Raw genomic sequence first — 15,268 nt, 5'->3', positions numbered from 1 at the left:
CTTAATATAGGGTTTTCATTGTTTCTTGGGATTTCACCTAGCATTTCATTTTCCACCGTGAATACCGTGGAGAAGAAGGTGTTTAATATGTTAGCTTTTTCCTCGTCATCTACAACCATTCTTTCCTCACTATTTTTTAAGGGGCCTACATTTTCAGTTTTTATTCTTTTACTATTAATATAGTTGAAGAACAGTTTGGGATTAGTTTTACTCTCCTTAGCAATGTGCTTCTCTGTTTCCTTTTTGGCAGCTTTAATTAGTTTTTTAGATAAAGTATTTTTCTCCCTATAGTTTTTTAGAGCTTCAATGGTGCCATCCTGCTTTAGTAGTGCAAATGCTTTTTTTTTACTGTTAATTGCCTGTCTTACTTCTTTGTTTAGCCACATTGGGTTTTTCCTATTTCTAGTCCTTTTATTCCCACAAGGTATAAACCGCTTACACTGCCTATTTAGGATGTTCTTAAACATTTCCCATTTATTATCTGTATTCTCATTTCTGAGGATATTGTCCCAGTCTACCAGATTAAGGGCATCTCTAAGCTGTTCAAACTTTGCCTTCCTAAAGTTCAGTGTTTTTGTGACTCCCTGACAAGTCCCCCTAGTGAAAGACAGGTGAAACTGCACAATATTGTGGTCGCTATTTCCTAAATGCCCAACCACCTGCAGATTTGTTATTCTGTCAGGTCTATTAGATAGTATTAGGTCTAAAAGTGCTGCTCCTCTGGTTGGATTCTGCACCAATTGTGAAAGATAATTTTTCTTGGTTATTAGCAGAAACCTGTTGCCTTTATGGGTTTCACAGGTTTCTGTTTCCCAGTTAATATCCGGGTAGTTAAAGTCCCCCATAACCAGGACCTCATTATGGGTTGCAGCTTCATCTATCTGCTTTAGAAGTAGACTTTCCATGCTTTCTGTTATATTTGGGGGTTTGTAACAGACCCCAATGAGAATTTTGTTACCATTTTTCCCTCCATGAATTTCAACCCATATGGACTCGACATCCTCATTCCCTTCGCTAATATCCTCCCTTAAAGTGGACTTTAGACAAGACTTTACATAGAGACAAACCCCTCCTCCTCTCCGATTTTTACGATCCTTTCTAAACAGACTGTAACCCTGTAAGTTAACTGCCCAGTCATAGCTTTCATCTAACCATGTCTCGGTTATTCCCACTATGTCAAAGTTACCTGTAGATATTTCTGCTTCTAGTTCTTCCATCTTGTTTGTCAGGCTTCTGGCGTTTGCGAGCATGCAGTTTAGAGGATTTTGTTTTGTTCCAATCTCCTCACTGTGGATTGTTTTAGAAATGTTCTTACCTCCCTTCTGAGTATGTTTTCCTGGGTCGTCTTTGTTCGAGTCTAATGTTTTTCTTCCCGTCCCCTCTTCTTCTAGTTTAACGCCCTCCTGATGAGTGTAGCGAGTCTTCTGGCGAATGTGTGTTTCCCAGGTTTGTTGAGGTGTAGTCCGTCTCTGGCGAGGAGTCCATCATACCAGTAATTCACACCGTGGTCCAGGAATCCAAATCCTTGTTGTCTGCACCATCGTCTTGCACCTGGAAGGCAGCATACTTCTCTTGCAGTTATGTCCGGTCTGCAGATGGCTGCTTCTGTGCCTCTCAGTAGTGAGTCTCCCACCACCACCACTCTTCGTTGCTTCTTGGCTGTACTTTTTGCTGTCACTTGTTGCTGTGTGCCCTTTTCTTTTTTGCTTGCTGGTATTGCTTCATTCTTAGGTGTGCCATCTTCATCCTCTACAAAGATTTGATATCGGTTCTTCAGTTGTGTGGTTGGTGATTTCTCCATGGTCTTCTTGCTTCTTTTGGTCACATGCTTCCACTCATCTGCTTTTGGAGGTTCTCTGACACTTTTTTCACCTTCTGTGACCAGTAGAGATGCTTCTGTTCTGTCTAGAAAGTCTTCATTCTCTTTGATGAGTTTCAAAGTTGCTATTCTTTCTTCCAGACCCCGCACCTTTTCTTCTAAAAGGGCCACTAGTCTACACTTCTGACAGGTGAAATTGGATTCTTCTTCTGGTCGATCTGTGAACATGTAGCACATGCTGCAGCTCACCATGTAGGTTGTAACATCTGCCATGTTGCTCCTAGATCCTGCTGACTTGCTGTGTGTTTTCCTTCTTGTGTAATCTACTCAGCCAAGCTCTCTTGCAATAATGTCCTACAGGCAAAAATTCGCGCGCCTTACGGCGCGCGGTTTGGTGATGCTTTCGAAGCAGCTGGTCCCGGCTGTACCCAACGATCTTCTAGCTTAGGGAGACTTCGCTTCTCCCAGAAGGCACCTGGAATATGCAAATTAGCCTCCTGAAGCTTGAATCCCTGGTTTGGTGATGCTTTCGAAGCAGCTGGTCCCGGCTGTACCCAACGATCTTCTAGCTTAGGGAGACTTCGCTTCTCCCAGAAGGCACCTGGAATATGCAAATTAGCCTCCTGAAGCTTGAATCCCTGGTTTGGTGATGCTTTCGAAGCAGCTGGTCCCGGCTGTACCCAACGATCTTCTAGCTTAGGGAGACTTCGCTTCTCCCAGAAGGCACCTGGAATATGCAAATTAGCCTCCTGAAGCTTGAATCCCTGGTTTGGTGATGCTTTCGAAGCAGCTGGTCCCGGCTGTACCCAACGATCTTCTAGCTTAGGGAGACTTCGCTTCTCCCAGAAGGCACCTGGAATATGCAAATTAGCCTCCTGAAGCTTGAATCCCTGGTTTGGTGATGCTTTCGAAGCAGCTGGTCCCGGCTGTACCCAACGATCTTCTAGCTTAGGGAGACTTCGCTTCTCCCAGAAGGCACCTGGAATATGCAAATTAGCCTCCTGAAGCTTGAATCCCTGGTTTGGTGATGCTTTCGAAGCAGCTGGTCCCGGCTGTACCCAACGATCTTCTAGCTTAGGGAGACTTCGCTTCTCCCAGAAGGCACCTGGAATATGCAAATTAGCCTCCTGAAGCTTGAATCCCTGGTTTGGTGATGCTTTCGAAGCAGCTGGTCCCGGCTGTACCCAACGATCTTCTAGCTTAGGGAGACTTCGCTTCTCCCAGAAGGCACCTGGAATATGCAAATTAGCCTCCTGAAGCTTGAATCCCTGGTTTGGTGATGCTTTCGAAGCAGCTGGTCCCGGCTGTACCCAACGATCTTCTAGCTTAGGGAGACTTCGCTTCTCCCAGAAGGCACCTGGAATATGCAAATTAGCCTCCTGAAGCTTGAATCCCTGGTTTGGTGATGCTTTCGAAGCAGCTGGTCCCGGCTGTACCCAACGATCTTCTAGCTTAGGGAGACTTCGCTTCTCCCAGAAGGCACCTGGAATATGCAAATTAGCCTCCTGAAGCTTGAATCCCTGGTTTGGTGATGCTTTCGAAGCAGCTGGTCCCGGCTGTACCCAACGATCTTCTAGCTTAGGGAGACTTCGCTTCTCCCAGAAGGCACCTGGAATATGCAAATTAGCCTCCTGAAGCTTGAATCCCTGGTTTGGTGATGCTTTCGAAGCAGCTGGTCCCGGCTGTACCCAACGATCTTCTAGCTTAGGCTGGTTTCACATTTGCGTTTTTTTGGGTGCGTTTTTGCGGTAAAAAACGCAAAAAAACGCATGGTGAAAAAACGCATGTAAACGCATGCAAACGCTGCGTTTTTTTGACGCATGCGTTTTTGCATGTGGTGTAAAAAATGCGGCGTTTTACCGCGTTTACATGCGTTTTTTCATGCGTTTGCGTTTTTTAAACGCATGCTGAGAAATGTGTGACAGCTGCCAATCATTAAAAAAAAGTTAAAAACCCACTATAAACAGAAATAGTTAGGGTTAGGGGTAGGGGTAGGGTTAGGGGTAGGGATCATAACCCTAACCCTAAAGAGATCCTAACCCTAACCCTACCCCTAACCCTAACCCTACCCCTAACCCTAACCCTAAGGGATCCTAACCCTACCCCTAACCCTAACCCTACCCCTAACCCTAAGGGATCCTAACCCTACCCCTAACCCTAACCCTACCCCTAACCCTACCCCTAACCCTAAGGGATCCTAACCCTACCCCTAACCCTAACCCTACCCCTAACCATAAAGGGGTTAGGGTTAGGGGTAGGGTTAGGGGTAGGGTTAGGATCCCTTAGGGTTAGGGGTAGGGTTAGGGTTAGGGGTAGGGTTAGGATCCCTTAGGGTTAGGGGTAGGGGTAGGGTTAGGGTTAGGGGTAGGGTTAGGATCCCTTAGGGTTAGGGTTAGGGGTAGGGTTAGGGTTAGGGGTAGGGTTAGGATCCCTTTATCACCTTTACGTTGGGTGGTGGCATATTAGTGTGTTTTCAGTGTTTTTAATAAAAAAACGCATGCGTTTTTTAACGCAAAAAACGCATGCACCAAAAAACGCATGCGTCCCCATTGACTCCAATGCATTTTTTGACACAAAAAAAACGCATGAAAACGCATGCGTTTTTTTTGGTCCAAAAAACGCTTCTAAAAATACTACAAGTAGCATTTTAGAAAAAAAAACGCATGCAGTAAAAAAACGCATGCGTTGCAAAACGCGACCAAACGCATACACAAAAAAACGCATGCGTTTTCAATGTTAAATATAGGAAAAAAAAACGCATGCGTTTTTTTGAAAAAAAACGCAGCAGACAAAAACGCAAGTGTGAAACCAGCCTTAGGGAGACTTCGCTTCTCCCAGAAGGCACCTGGAATATGCAAATTAGCCTCCTGAAGCTTGAATCCCTGGTTTGGTGATGCTTTCGAAGCAGCTGGTCCCGGCTGTACCCAACGATCTTCTAGCTTAGGGAGACTTCGCTTCTCCCAGAAGGCACCTGGAATATGCAAATTAGCCTCCTGAAGCTTGAATCCCTGGTTTGGTGATGCTTTCGAAGCAGCTGGTCCCGGCTGTACCCAACGATCTTCTAGCTTAGGGAGACTTCGCTTCTCCCAGAAGGCACCTGGAATATGCAAATTAGCCTCCTGAAGCTTGAATCCCTGGTTTGGTGATGCTTTCGAAGCAGCTGGTCCCGGCTGTACCCAACGATCTTCTAGCTTAGGGAGACTTCGCTTCTCCCAGAAGGCACCTGGAATATGCAAATTAGCCTCCTGAAGCTTGAATCCCTGGTTTGGTGATGCTTTCGAAGCAGCTGGTCCCAGCTGTACCCAACGATCTTCTAGCTTAGGGAGACTTCGCTTCTCCCAGAAGGCACCTGGAATATGCAAATTAGCCTCCTGAAGCTTGAATCCCTGGTTTGGTGATGCTTTCGAAGCAGCTGGTCCCGGCTGTACCCAACGATCTTCTAGCTTAGGGAGACTTCGCTTCTCCCAGAAGGCACCTGGAATATGCAAATTAGCCTCCTGAAGCTTGAATCCCTGGTTTAGTAATGGTAATCACCTGTCTTATTGCACTGGCACACAGCTTAGGCCACACGTGATAAAATCTGGTCCCGATATGTTCTCATTGACAGTTCTGTTCATGGGTTATTACCATTTTCTTAGATACCGTAGTAATCAAAACTATTCACCCCACATTCACATTTCTGCTATATAGTATCTGCATATAGTACTTGCATAATACTGCCATATATGACGACGTAATACTGCTATACAGTGTCTACATAATTTTGCCATACCACATCTACATAATACTGCCAATTAATAAATAATGAATACATACATAAATAATTCTGCCATATAGTAGATACATAAAACTGCCATATGGCACCTACATAATACTGTCATACAGCATTAAAAAACCTGCAATATAGTACCTGCATAATACTACCATATAGTGCCTGCATAACGCTGCCATGTAGTATCTACACACTACTGCCATATAACTACCTACATAATACTGCCATACCGTATCGACATAATACTGCCGTATAGTACCTATATATTGCTGCAATATAATATATACATAATGCTGTCATATAGTGCCCACATAACAATTCCATATAGAAGTTACTTAGTACTTCAATATAGTACCTATATAATACTGCCATCCAGCATCCGAATATTACTGCAATATAGGACATAAATAATTCTGTTATATAGTACCTACATAACAATGCCTTACAGTATCTATATAACACTGCTATGTAGTGCCTACATAACACTGTTCTATAGAATCTACTTAATATTGCTATATAGTATCTATGTAATAATGTCGTAACAACTTAATACTGCAATATATCACATGCATAATTCTGCAATGTAGAACCTACATAATACTGATATATAGTACCAAGATAGCTTTGCTATACAACACTGCCAGGTAGTATATCATATCTGCATAACACTTCCATGTAGTACCTACATAATAGTGACTTACAGCAGCCAAATAATACTGCAATATAGTACATAAATAATGTTTCCGTATAGTACACATAACACTGCCATATAGAACCTACTTAACACTGCAATATACTACCTACATAACGCTGCCATATAGAACCTAAATAATACTGCCATATATTACCTACATAACACTGACATATAGAACATAAATAATACTACTATATACTGCCTTCATAACACTGTCACATAGAACCTAAATACTACCATATAAAACCCAAATACTGCCATACACTACCTACATGATACTGCCATATAGAACCTAAATAATACTACTATATACTGCCTTCTAAACACTGTCGTATAGAACCTAAATAATACTGCCATATAAACCTAAATACTGCCCTACACTACCTACATGATACTGCCATATAGAACCTACTTAACACTGCCATATACTACCTACATAACGCTGCCATATAGAACCTAAATAATACTGCCATATATTACCTACATAACACTGACATATAGAACATAAATAATACTACTATATACTGCCTTCATAACACTGTCACATAGAACCTAAATAATACTACCATATAAAACCCAAATACTGCCATACACTACCTACATGATACTGCCATATAGAACCTACATAATACTACTATATACTGCCTTCTAAACACTGTCGTATAGAACCTAAATAATACTGCCATATAAACCTAAATACTGCCCTACACTACCTACATGATACTGCCATATAGAACCTACTTAACACTGCCATATACTACCTACATAACACTGTCGTATAGAACCTAAATAATACTGCCATATACTGTCTTCATAACACTGCCATATAGAACCTAAATAATACTACTATATATTGCCTTCATAATACTGTCATATAAAACCTAAATACTGTCATACACTTCCTACATAATACTGCCATTTAGAACCTAAATAATACTGCCATATACAAGTGTATCCTCACCCATCCCCTGTAGCCTGTGAGCCCTCACGGGCAGGGTCCTCTCTCCTCCTGTACTTGTGTGTGCCTGGTTTTACTCATGTTTATAGTACTTGTCTATATTTACCCCGTTCACATGTAAAGCGCCATGGAATAAATGGCGTTATAAAAATGTATAATAATAATAATAATAATACTGCCATATAGTACTTGCATAATGCTGCCATATAGTATCTATCTACATAATACTGCCATATAGAACCTACATAATACTGCCATATAGTACCCAAATAGCTCTGCCATATAGTGCCTACACAATACTCAATGCACCTAGATAACACCGCCATATAGTACTCACACTATACTTCCATTTATTCTCCAAACAATACGAAGATAGAATGACAAATTAGTGACAGGCCTAGTTGTCAAGGCCCTGGTGGTCTGTGGCAATGAACGTTTACATTCACAACTCTCAGGTGGCTCTTCAGTGTCCAGACCCCGGGGACACCTTAGAAAAGAGGGGCCCTAGGCAATTGCCCAGCTTTTCCATCCCTAAACTGACCCCCATCCAAACTGTCAGCTGCATGGTCTGAGGACACCGTGGATGTAGCGTTCTGTGTGATGTGTTGTCGGTGTGCACATGGTGAGTGCTCGTCTCCTCCCTGGGAGTAGTGTCCACTATTTCTAGGTCAGCGAGCGCAGGAGGCGCGGGCAGAGCAGTGCCGTGTTTGGTTGTAATGTTGTTTGCTTTGGTGCGGTGTCAGGGAAACGTTACTCTGGACTTTGGCCGCAGTCTAACTGAAACCTCACAGCGCATCACCGCAGTGTCCACGTGGAAATCTCTCGCCTCCCGCACGGATGACCGGCACCACCCTGGGTATTACACCCGTAAGCAGGGGTGACTTCCACAATTCGGGTATGTGTAAGATGGGCACATGGAGAAGGTGTGGGGGGCTAAACACGTAGTGGGGCTACTATACATCCGTGGTATTCTCTATTCATCCATATTATTTAGGATTTTTAGCATGTTGTTGCCCCGATGTGGTGGTACTGGTATCATGATAATGTAAGCCCTACCAGCAGAGGGCGCCAGATAGCCGGGGCTATACATAACATCTGTATGTGCCTTCAAAGGTCAAATATAGTCACAATATAACACCCAATTATCCCTGTAATAATTATAATCATGTTCTGTAAATATAAGATCTTGATAAACTTACCTGGAGCAGCCAGTGCCAGGCAGCAGCTGCCAAGGCAAACAGGATCATGGGGTGCATTAAAAGAGGTCTGGATACACATGATGAGAGCATTATACTGCCTCTGTACAAATCCCTAGTTAGACCGCACATGGAGTACTGTGTCCAGTTTTGGGCACCGGTGCTCAGGAAGGATATAATGGAACTAGAGAGAGTACAAAGGAGGGCAACAAAATTAATAAAGGGGATGGGAGAACTACAATACCCAGATAGATTAGCGAAATTAGGATTATTTAGTCTAGAAAAAAGACGACTGAGGGGCGATCTAATAACCATGTATAAGTATATAAGGGGACAATACAAATATCTCGCTGAGGATCTGTTTATACCAAGGAAGGTGACGGGCACAAGGGGGCATTCTTTGCGTCTGGAGGAGAGAAGGTTTTTCCACCAACATAGAAGAGGATTCTTTACTGTTAGGGCAGTGAGAATCTGGAATTGCTTGCCTGAGGAGGTGGTGATGGCGAACTCAGTCGAGGGGTTCAAGAGAGGCCTGGATGTCTTCCTGGAGCAGAACAATATTGTATCATACAATTAGGTTCTGTAGAAGGACGTAGATCTGGGGATTTATTATGATGGAATATAGGCTGAACTGGATGGACAAATGTCTTTTTTCGGCCTTACTAACTATGTTACTATGTATGTTACTATGATACGATAATTACTGTACCCTAAAATAAGCCTTGTGTTCATTGTGTGTAGTTCTTAGAGATGATTACATGGTGTGGATGTCCCATTTGTACCTTAGGGATACCAGTGATAGTGCTGCCTCAATTACATAGGTTGGTCCTAATACATTTCTTAATTTTTATTTTTTTTTGTGATTGAAGTTCTGATTTTGTGATATACAGCTCCCAAATCCTCAGCAATAAAGTGACTTTATGATATCTACCTACAGCCACCACTAGAGGGAGCTCGAGAGCACACTGCATACAGAGTTATTATGGAGCTGTATGCAGAAACTGTATGCGGAGATGACAATAATGGATTTTATTTTACAGTGACGGGCGTAAGCAACTTTTGTCTTAAATCTACCACTCTCAACATGGCCAGACAGCCGTCTGTCTGCCTGTAGCCGTTAGGAAACGCTGGGACTTGTAGTATCGGAACAGTTTGAAGGTTGCTAATCCCTTCTATAGAGAAATGGCTGCATGGGAGATTGAGCAACTGTGGGTTGGGGCTTAACTATTAGGACGAAAACTTTTTATTTTAACTACGTATTTATTTTACTATTTTTGCTTTCCCGATCTCATAAGAGCCCTCTGTGTGCATCGACTGCCGCAATCACGTGAAAATAAAGTAAAAGAAAAATATGAAAAATTAAAAAATAATTAATACCAATTCGTTAATAGACACCCGCCAATCATTTAACAAAGCTACAGGCTACACACGAAGACCTGCAACATATTTTCTGCAGGTGTGAAAACTTCTAGCAATTTTCTGACCTATTTACTGTATATGTGAGACGCTATAAACCATGACAATGAGGATATGTGATGGATATAATAATATTACCCCATGTGATTTACTACATTTGGGAATGTCATAGAGAACAGCAGCATTGCTGTCATATCAGCAGCATTGATTGATGGGGTCCGGTCGCTAAGACCCCCAATGGAAGGGCAGAAATACAGTACTGTTCTCCATCGAGCCTGAAGATGGGCTGTCTAGAAAGTCTAGACGTTCTTCTTGTGTCTCAAAGGAGCGCTCTGATGCCCTTTCTGCTTACAGAAAGGTGAGGACTTGGCCCCATCAATAAAAAAAACTTCTGGACTGTTTTTGTGACATGTCAAAAGTCCTCAGTGCTTAGGCTACGTTCACATTGGCGTTCCGCCAATGTGCGTCGCTGTTGCGCCGGCGACGCAGCGGCGACGCAGCGGCGACGCGCCCCTATGTTTAACATAGGGGACGCGTGCGTCGTTTTGGTGGCGTTTTTCGCCACGTGCGTCGTTTCCGACGCTAGCGTCGGACGCAAGAAAACGCTACATGTAGCATTTTCTGTGCGTCCGATTTTCGTTGGAAAACGACGCACGCGTCGCAAAACGCGCGCGTTTTTGCGCGCGTTTTAGCGTGCGTCGCGCGTTGCGTCGCCAACGCACGGCGGCGCAACGCTAATGTGAACGTAGCCTTAAAGAGTTATTATACTTAACTGGACTTTTTTTTTTTATTGTTCACACAGGAAGATCCCACATTATGGAGTCATGAGAGAAGAAGACATTATCTCGAAGAGTTGTCCCTCTTTCCCCCACCCTGGTTGCCCGTCATCTTCAGATCTATCTGTTCTCTCTTCTTTCCCTGTAATAAGTTACACTTCCGTTTCTTCTCATGAGAATATCTCATTAGTAATCAAATCTAACTCCTCCTCTCCGGCATCCCCCAACTCTTCTTCCATGGCTCCTCAGGATTGTTCTTCTTCGTCTGAACTTGCTTCTTTTGTCTCACCACCAAGCATTCCCTCCCAAACTGAATATTTCTCCTTGACACCTTGTGAGAACTTTTCTTCTAGGTCCCAAACTGCTTGTTCCTCCAGATCACCTGATCACCGTTCTTCCATACTGGACCACAGCTTCTCCACGATGACCTACAGTTCTGAATCCCAGATTGAGAATTACCCATTGCTACCTTTCAATGGCTTATCTTCTATGAATTGTTCTTCTGCGTCACAACCTGCCTCATTTTCCTCAATGTCACCTGAAAACTGCTCCTGTCTATCTCATTGTACATCCATGTCAAAACTGACATATTCTTCTCTATCGCCTCAAAGCTGTAAATCCCTTTCTGAACACCCTCAATGTCCCAATATACCTCAAATAAATGGATCTTCTACATCTAGATCTAACAACTACCTTATATCTCCTCTGGAGTCTTCCTCTTGCTATGATATACTCCCTATGGAAGACCCCATTGACTTCTTGCCTATATCTATATCTGAAAACTCTATAGTATCTGCACATGGTTGGTCCCCTACATCAACACTCAACTTTCAGCCAGCTGACCAACATGTCAAAATCACTCAGGAACAACATAGCAAATCCCTGTCTAATGATTCTTCTTCTGACCCCTCTATTTCGACTGCTGGTATTCCCTGCATCTGCACTTGTGAATTGGCCACTGACTTCCACCCTGAGAGTTCTTCACCTTATCTTCATTCTTATCTTCCAATTTCTCCAGTCAACAATGAGGACCTCATTTCTTCTAGTGTTGACCATTCGACTCTTAATCATTCTGGAGCACCTTTTTCTAATCCACAACAAAGGCCACATCCTGTGCAATCACTGAACTATTTAGATCAGTCAATCATCATCACTCTCAACAATGGTGTTACTTCCCTTCATGTGAACGCTAAAACCCACCCATGTGGAAAATGTACTTCCATTGACCAAAACAACACGAATGTTGACCTTCTCACTCCATGGCATATCCAAAGATTTCAGTCTACGACTTTTTCTCAGATTGATGTGATTTCCAACAATGATGATCTAATCATTGACCATCTACCTCTCAATGGGCATTATAGTGATCATTTGTCTCCGGACTCCACTTGCGGCTGCTCTCTTCCCAACTCTGTTGACTCTTCGGCCAATAGTAAAGCATTGAATTTTCCTTCTTGTAACACTCCTCCTGCTCAAGACTCTGTGTGTCCCAACTCTACATACTATGATGTAGCCACCAATTCACATGAAAAGCATCCCGAAATACTCCATATGTGTCTTCATGCCTTCTCTTCTGGAACAACACCCAAGTATCTTCCGTTATCTGAAGATGGGAACCGAGTCCAAGAATGTGACGTTTGCAATGCATCACTGGAAAATAAAGTACGGTGAGTGACACCATGGTCAAGGATGTCCATATCATACAGGCAATGTGACCGGTGGACAAAGGGTGGTCCCTTCCTATTTGGTATGAGTATTGAGAATCTATGCAGGACTTGTTCCAGAGTCATGGAAAGGGGGTGCCAGGCATGTCTGTGATGGGTGGCAAAGATGGATACCATAATTGAGGGCATTTCAATATTTTCCATCTCAATGGTTTCTTTCATTTATCTTCTATTCCCATCTTCTGTCTAGCATGAGTCAAGACCGACAAGTTTGTGAACACTTTCTAGACTCGCTTTCTCGTTTTGAGGACTGGCTACAGATTGTTCAGGTGGCTACATCTCAAGAAAACCCATACATGACACTTCACCAAGAAGCCAAGCTGGCGTTAAGGAAGTACGAGGTAATGAGCACCAAATTTGGTTGTCCATAGTTTACCCAATAAACATTTTACAACTTATATTCTCTTCCTCCTAGGTTATAATGGCAGAAATACGGGAGAAATTATTAGACCTGGAGTCTCTAAACAGACAATACTGGAGACTCACACAGACCCCACAGCAGACGTTGCTTCCCAGGGTCCTCCGGAGTAGGATGCAGGAAGTCAACACACTCTGGCACAGCCTTCAGGGGGAGGCGGAAACATTACACGGGACATTGAAGGTAGGTCAAAATTTTGGCAAGGAAGGAAGTCAACAGAAGAATTCAGGAAGATGCAACCACTGATTTTCCGTAATTCTCCCATAGACCAAAGTCCAGCAGAGGGAAGACTTTGAAATTGACCAGGATGAGATGAAACTATGTTTGACAGAGATGGACCTAGAATTATCCAATGTGGAGTATATCTATGGGGGCAACTCCACAGAAAAAATACAACAACTAAAGGTAATGAGAGCAAGGCAATGGTGATGTCAGTGTATGTTCAAGGTTACAGAAAAGCATCCAATATGTCCACCTTATCGTATTGATGGATGGTGTGATAAGGAGAAAAACTTCCATCCTAAGTTACATCTTTATTCTAAAAATTCTCAATTTACAAGTAAAATGTGTCCTCGGTGAACACAGATTTTCCCATTACTGAAATAGGAAATGACAGCTGGTTTTCATAAAGTTCCATAGAGAACTGTAACTGTCGTTTCAGGAGAACTTGCAGCCTCTAGCTCCTCCCTCCATAGAATTTTACAAGCACCAACTGTCATCGCCTATTTCAGTAATTTGAAAATATAATTTCACTGAATACAGGTTTTATCCAAGAATTGAGAGTGAAAGATCAGTCCATGAGGAGAAAGAAGCCGATTTCTCTGATAGGATATATTACACAGTTAGGTATTTTCAAGTATTTAGAAAAATTAAAATGACGGTATCTGATCCCTCCACATCCAGGGAATGAATTACCCCAATGTCACAGTTCACCGTCCACAACCTATCCTATGACTTTGGTTAGGGTTGGAGTGTTCACCTGGTCCCAGGACTTAGGTGTCCTAAGCTGGTGCAGTGACCTACTTTCTGGATAACATCAGACGGAGTGGTTGGAGCTTTGTTTGCTGTGGGCCAAGACAGTAGGAAAGTCGCCACAAACATACCGGGAAGTGTTGAATGATAAGGTTTAGTGATGAGCGAATATACTTGTTACTCAAGATTTCTCAAGCACGCCCAGGTGTCCTCCGAGTATTTTTTAGTGCTCGGAGATTTAGTTTTTTTTGCCGCAGCTGGATGATTTACAGCTACTAGCCAGCTTGATTACATGTGGGATTCCCTAGCAACCAGGCAACCCCCACATGTTCTTAGGCTGGGTACTAGCTGTAAATCATCCAGTTGCGGCGAAAAAAACTAAATCTCCGAGTACTAAAAAATACTCAGAGGTCACCCGAGCGTGCTCTGGAAATCTCGGGTAACGAGTATATTCCCTCATCACTAATAAGGATCGATTGTAATTAATCTGGCAGTGATTGGTAATGATGGAATCAAGTGTTCTACTGGGAAAGTGATGGGACCATGATGATTTATGGCAAGTGTCCGGTAACCGATCTGGCAGAGCCAGGGTGCAGAAACCTAAAAGCTAGAAATATGTATTAAAACAAGTCAGGGGTCGGAAAATTGAGGCCAAACAGGATTGTGTTTTGGAATAATAGAGGATCAAAAAGAGCAGTTTGGGTAGCTGGATCACAACAGCACTAACAAAAAAGCTAATTCTTTTTTTTGCTATTCTCATATCACTAGAGATGAGCAAATCGATTGTCAGGACTTAGGTCTATATTGTATTGCTGTTGCCTATTGGCACTTTTGGCTCCTTTTGTAATTAGCTGGCCGGCGATGTGTGTGTGTGTGTGGGTCAAAGAGGAGGCGAATATGCCGGCAGGTAGGAAGCTGTTCTCAGGGCTCCCTGAATACTGACCCGACTGCTGGAACAGAGTCTCGTGAATTAATTTGCTCTTCTTTACATATAGCCCCTGCAACTCAGATAACATAAAATGGCACCAGTGTTGATTCCATGGCCATCCCCTAAATCTAATAAATAAAGTATTTTCTGCCAGATCATAACTGTTGTAAAAATGTTATATAAAACAATTAATTTCACACTATTTACTGGTTTTAGCCTAAAACATGTTCAATTTTTTTTTAATAATATCTATACTATTGATAATTCATCGATCCTATAATAACATGTAATTTCAACATTGCCTTATATCGGGCGTATGCCAGTATAAATATTGCAGCTTGAATCAATAAATCATTTCTAGGCCTTCCAGGAGGATGTTTGGAACAACATGAAGAGGGTGGAAGGTCTTCTAGAGCGAGGAGACCAGTTAATAGATAATAGTGATCCTCTGGATGCTGCGGACCTAGAGGTGGAAATGACAGAACTAGGCTCGTACTGCCAACAGATCTATATTCGCCTCTCTCGGTTGCAGAAGAGACTTGTGAGCACCAAACTGGTACGTGAGCATCCAGTATACCGTAAGTGAGAAGTATGA

General features: G+C 42.8%; 1 protein-coding gene across 3 annotated transcripts in view; it reads left to right on the top strand.

Moving 5' to 3' along the window:
- Positions 1-15,268, top strand: part of LOC138661703 (uncharacterized) — a 45,161-nt gene that overhangs the window by 16,034 nt on the left and 13,859 nt on the right. For 2 of the 3 annotated variants that reach the window (XM_069746565.1, XM_069746567.1), the window contains exons 2-6: positions 10,658-12,298; positions 12,546-12,696; positions 12,771-12,956; positions 13,041-13,178; positions 15,035-15,229. In XM_069746565.1, coding sequence (XP_069602666.1) covers positions 10,680-12,298; positions 12,546-12,696; positions 12,771-12,956; positions 13,041-13,178; positions 15,035-15,229 — 2,289 coding nt within the window. In that variant the 5' untranslated portion in view covers positions 10,658-10,679. Of the gene's footprint in view, positions 1-8,019; positions 8,139-10,657; positions 12,299-12,545; positions 12,697-12,770; positions 12,957-13,040; positions 13,179-15,034; positions 15,230-15,268 lie in introns of those variants that run through there. The other variant, XM_069746566.1, reaches the window with a different exon arrangement.

This window comes from Ranitomeya imitator, chromosome 2 (genome assembly GCF_032444005.1).
Source record: "Ranitomeya imitator isolate aRanImi1 chromosome 2, aRanImi1.pri, whole genome shotgun sequence".
Lineage (NCBI taxonomy): Eukaryota > Metazoa > Chordata > Amphibia > Anura > Dendrobatidae > Ranitomeya > Ranitomeya imitator.
Note: the sequence above shows the minus strand (reverse complement) of the source record. Positions and strands in the feature narration are given on the sequence as shown.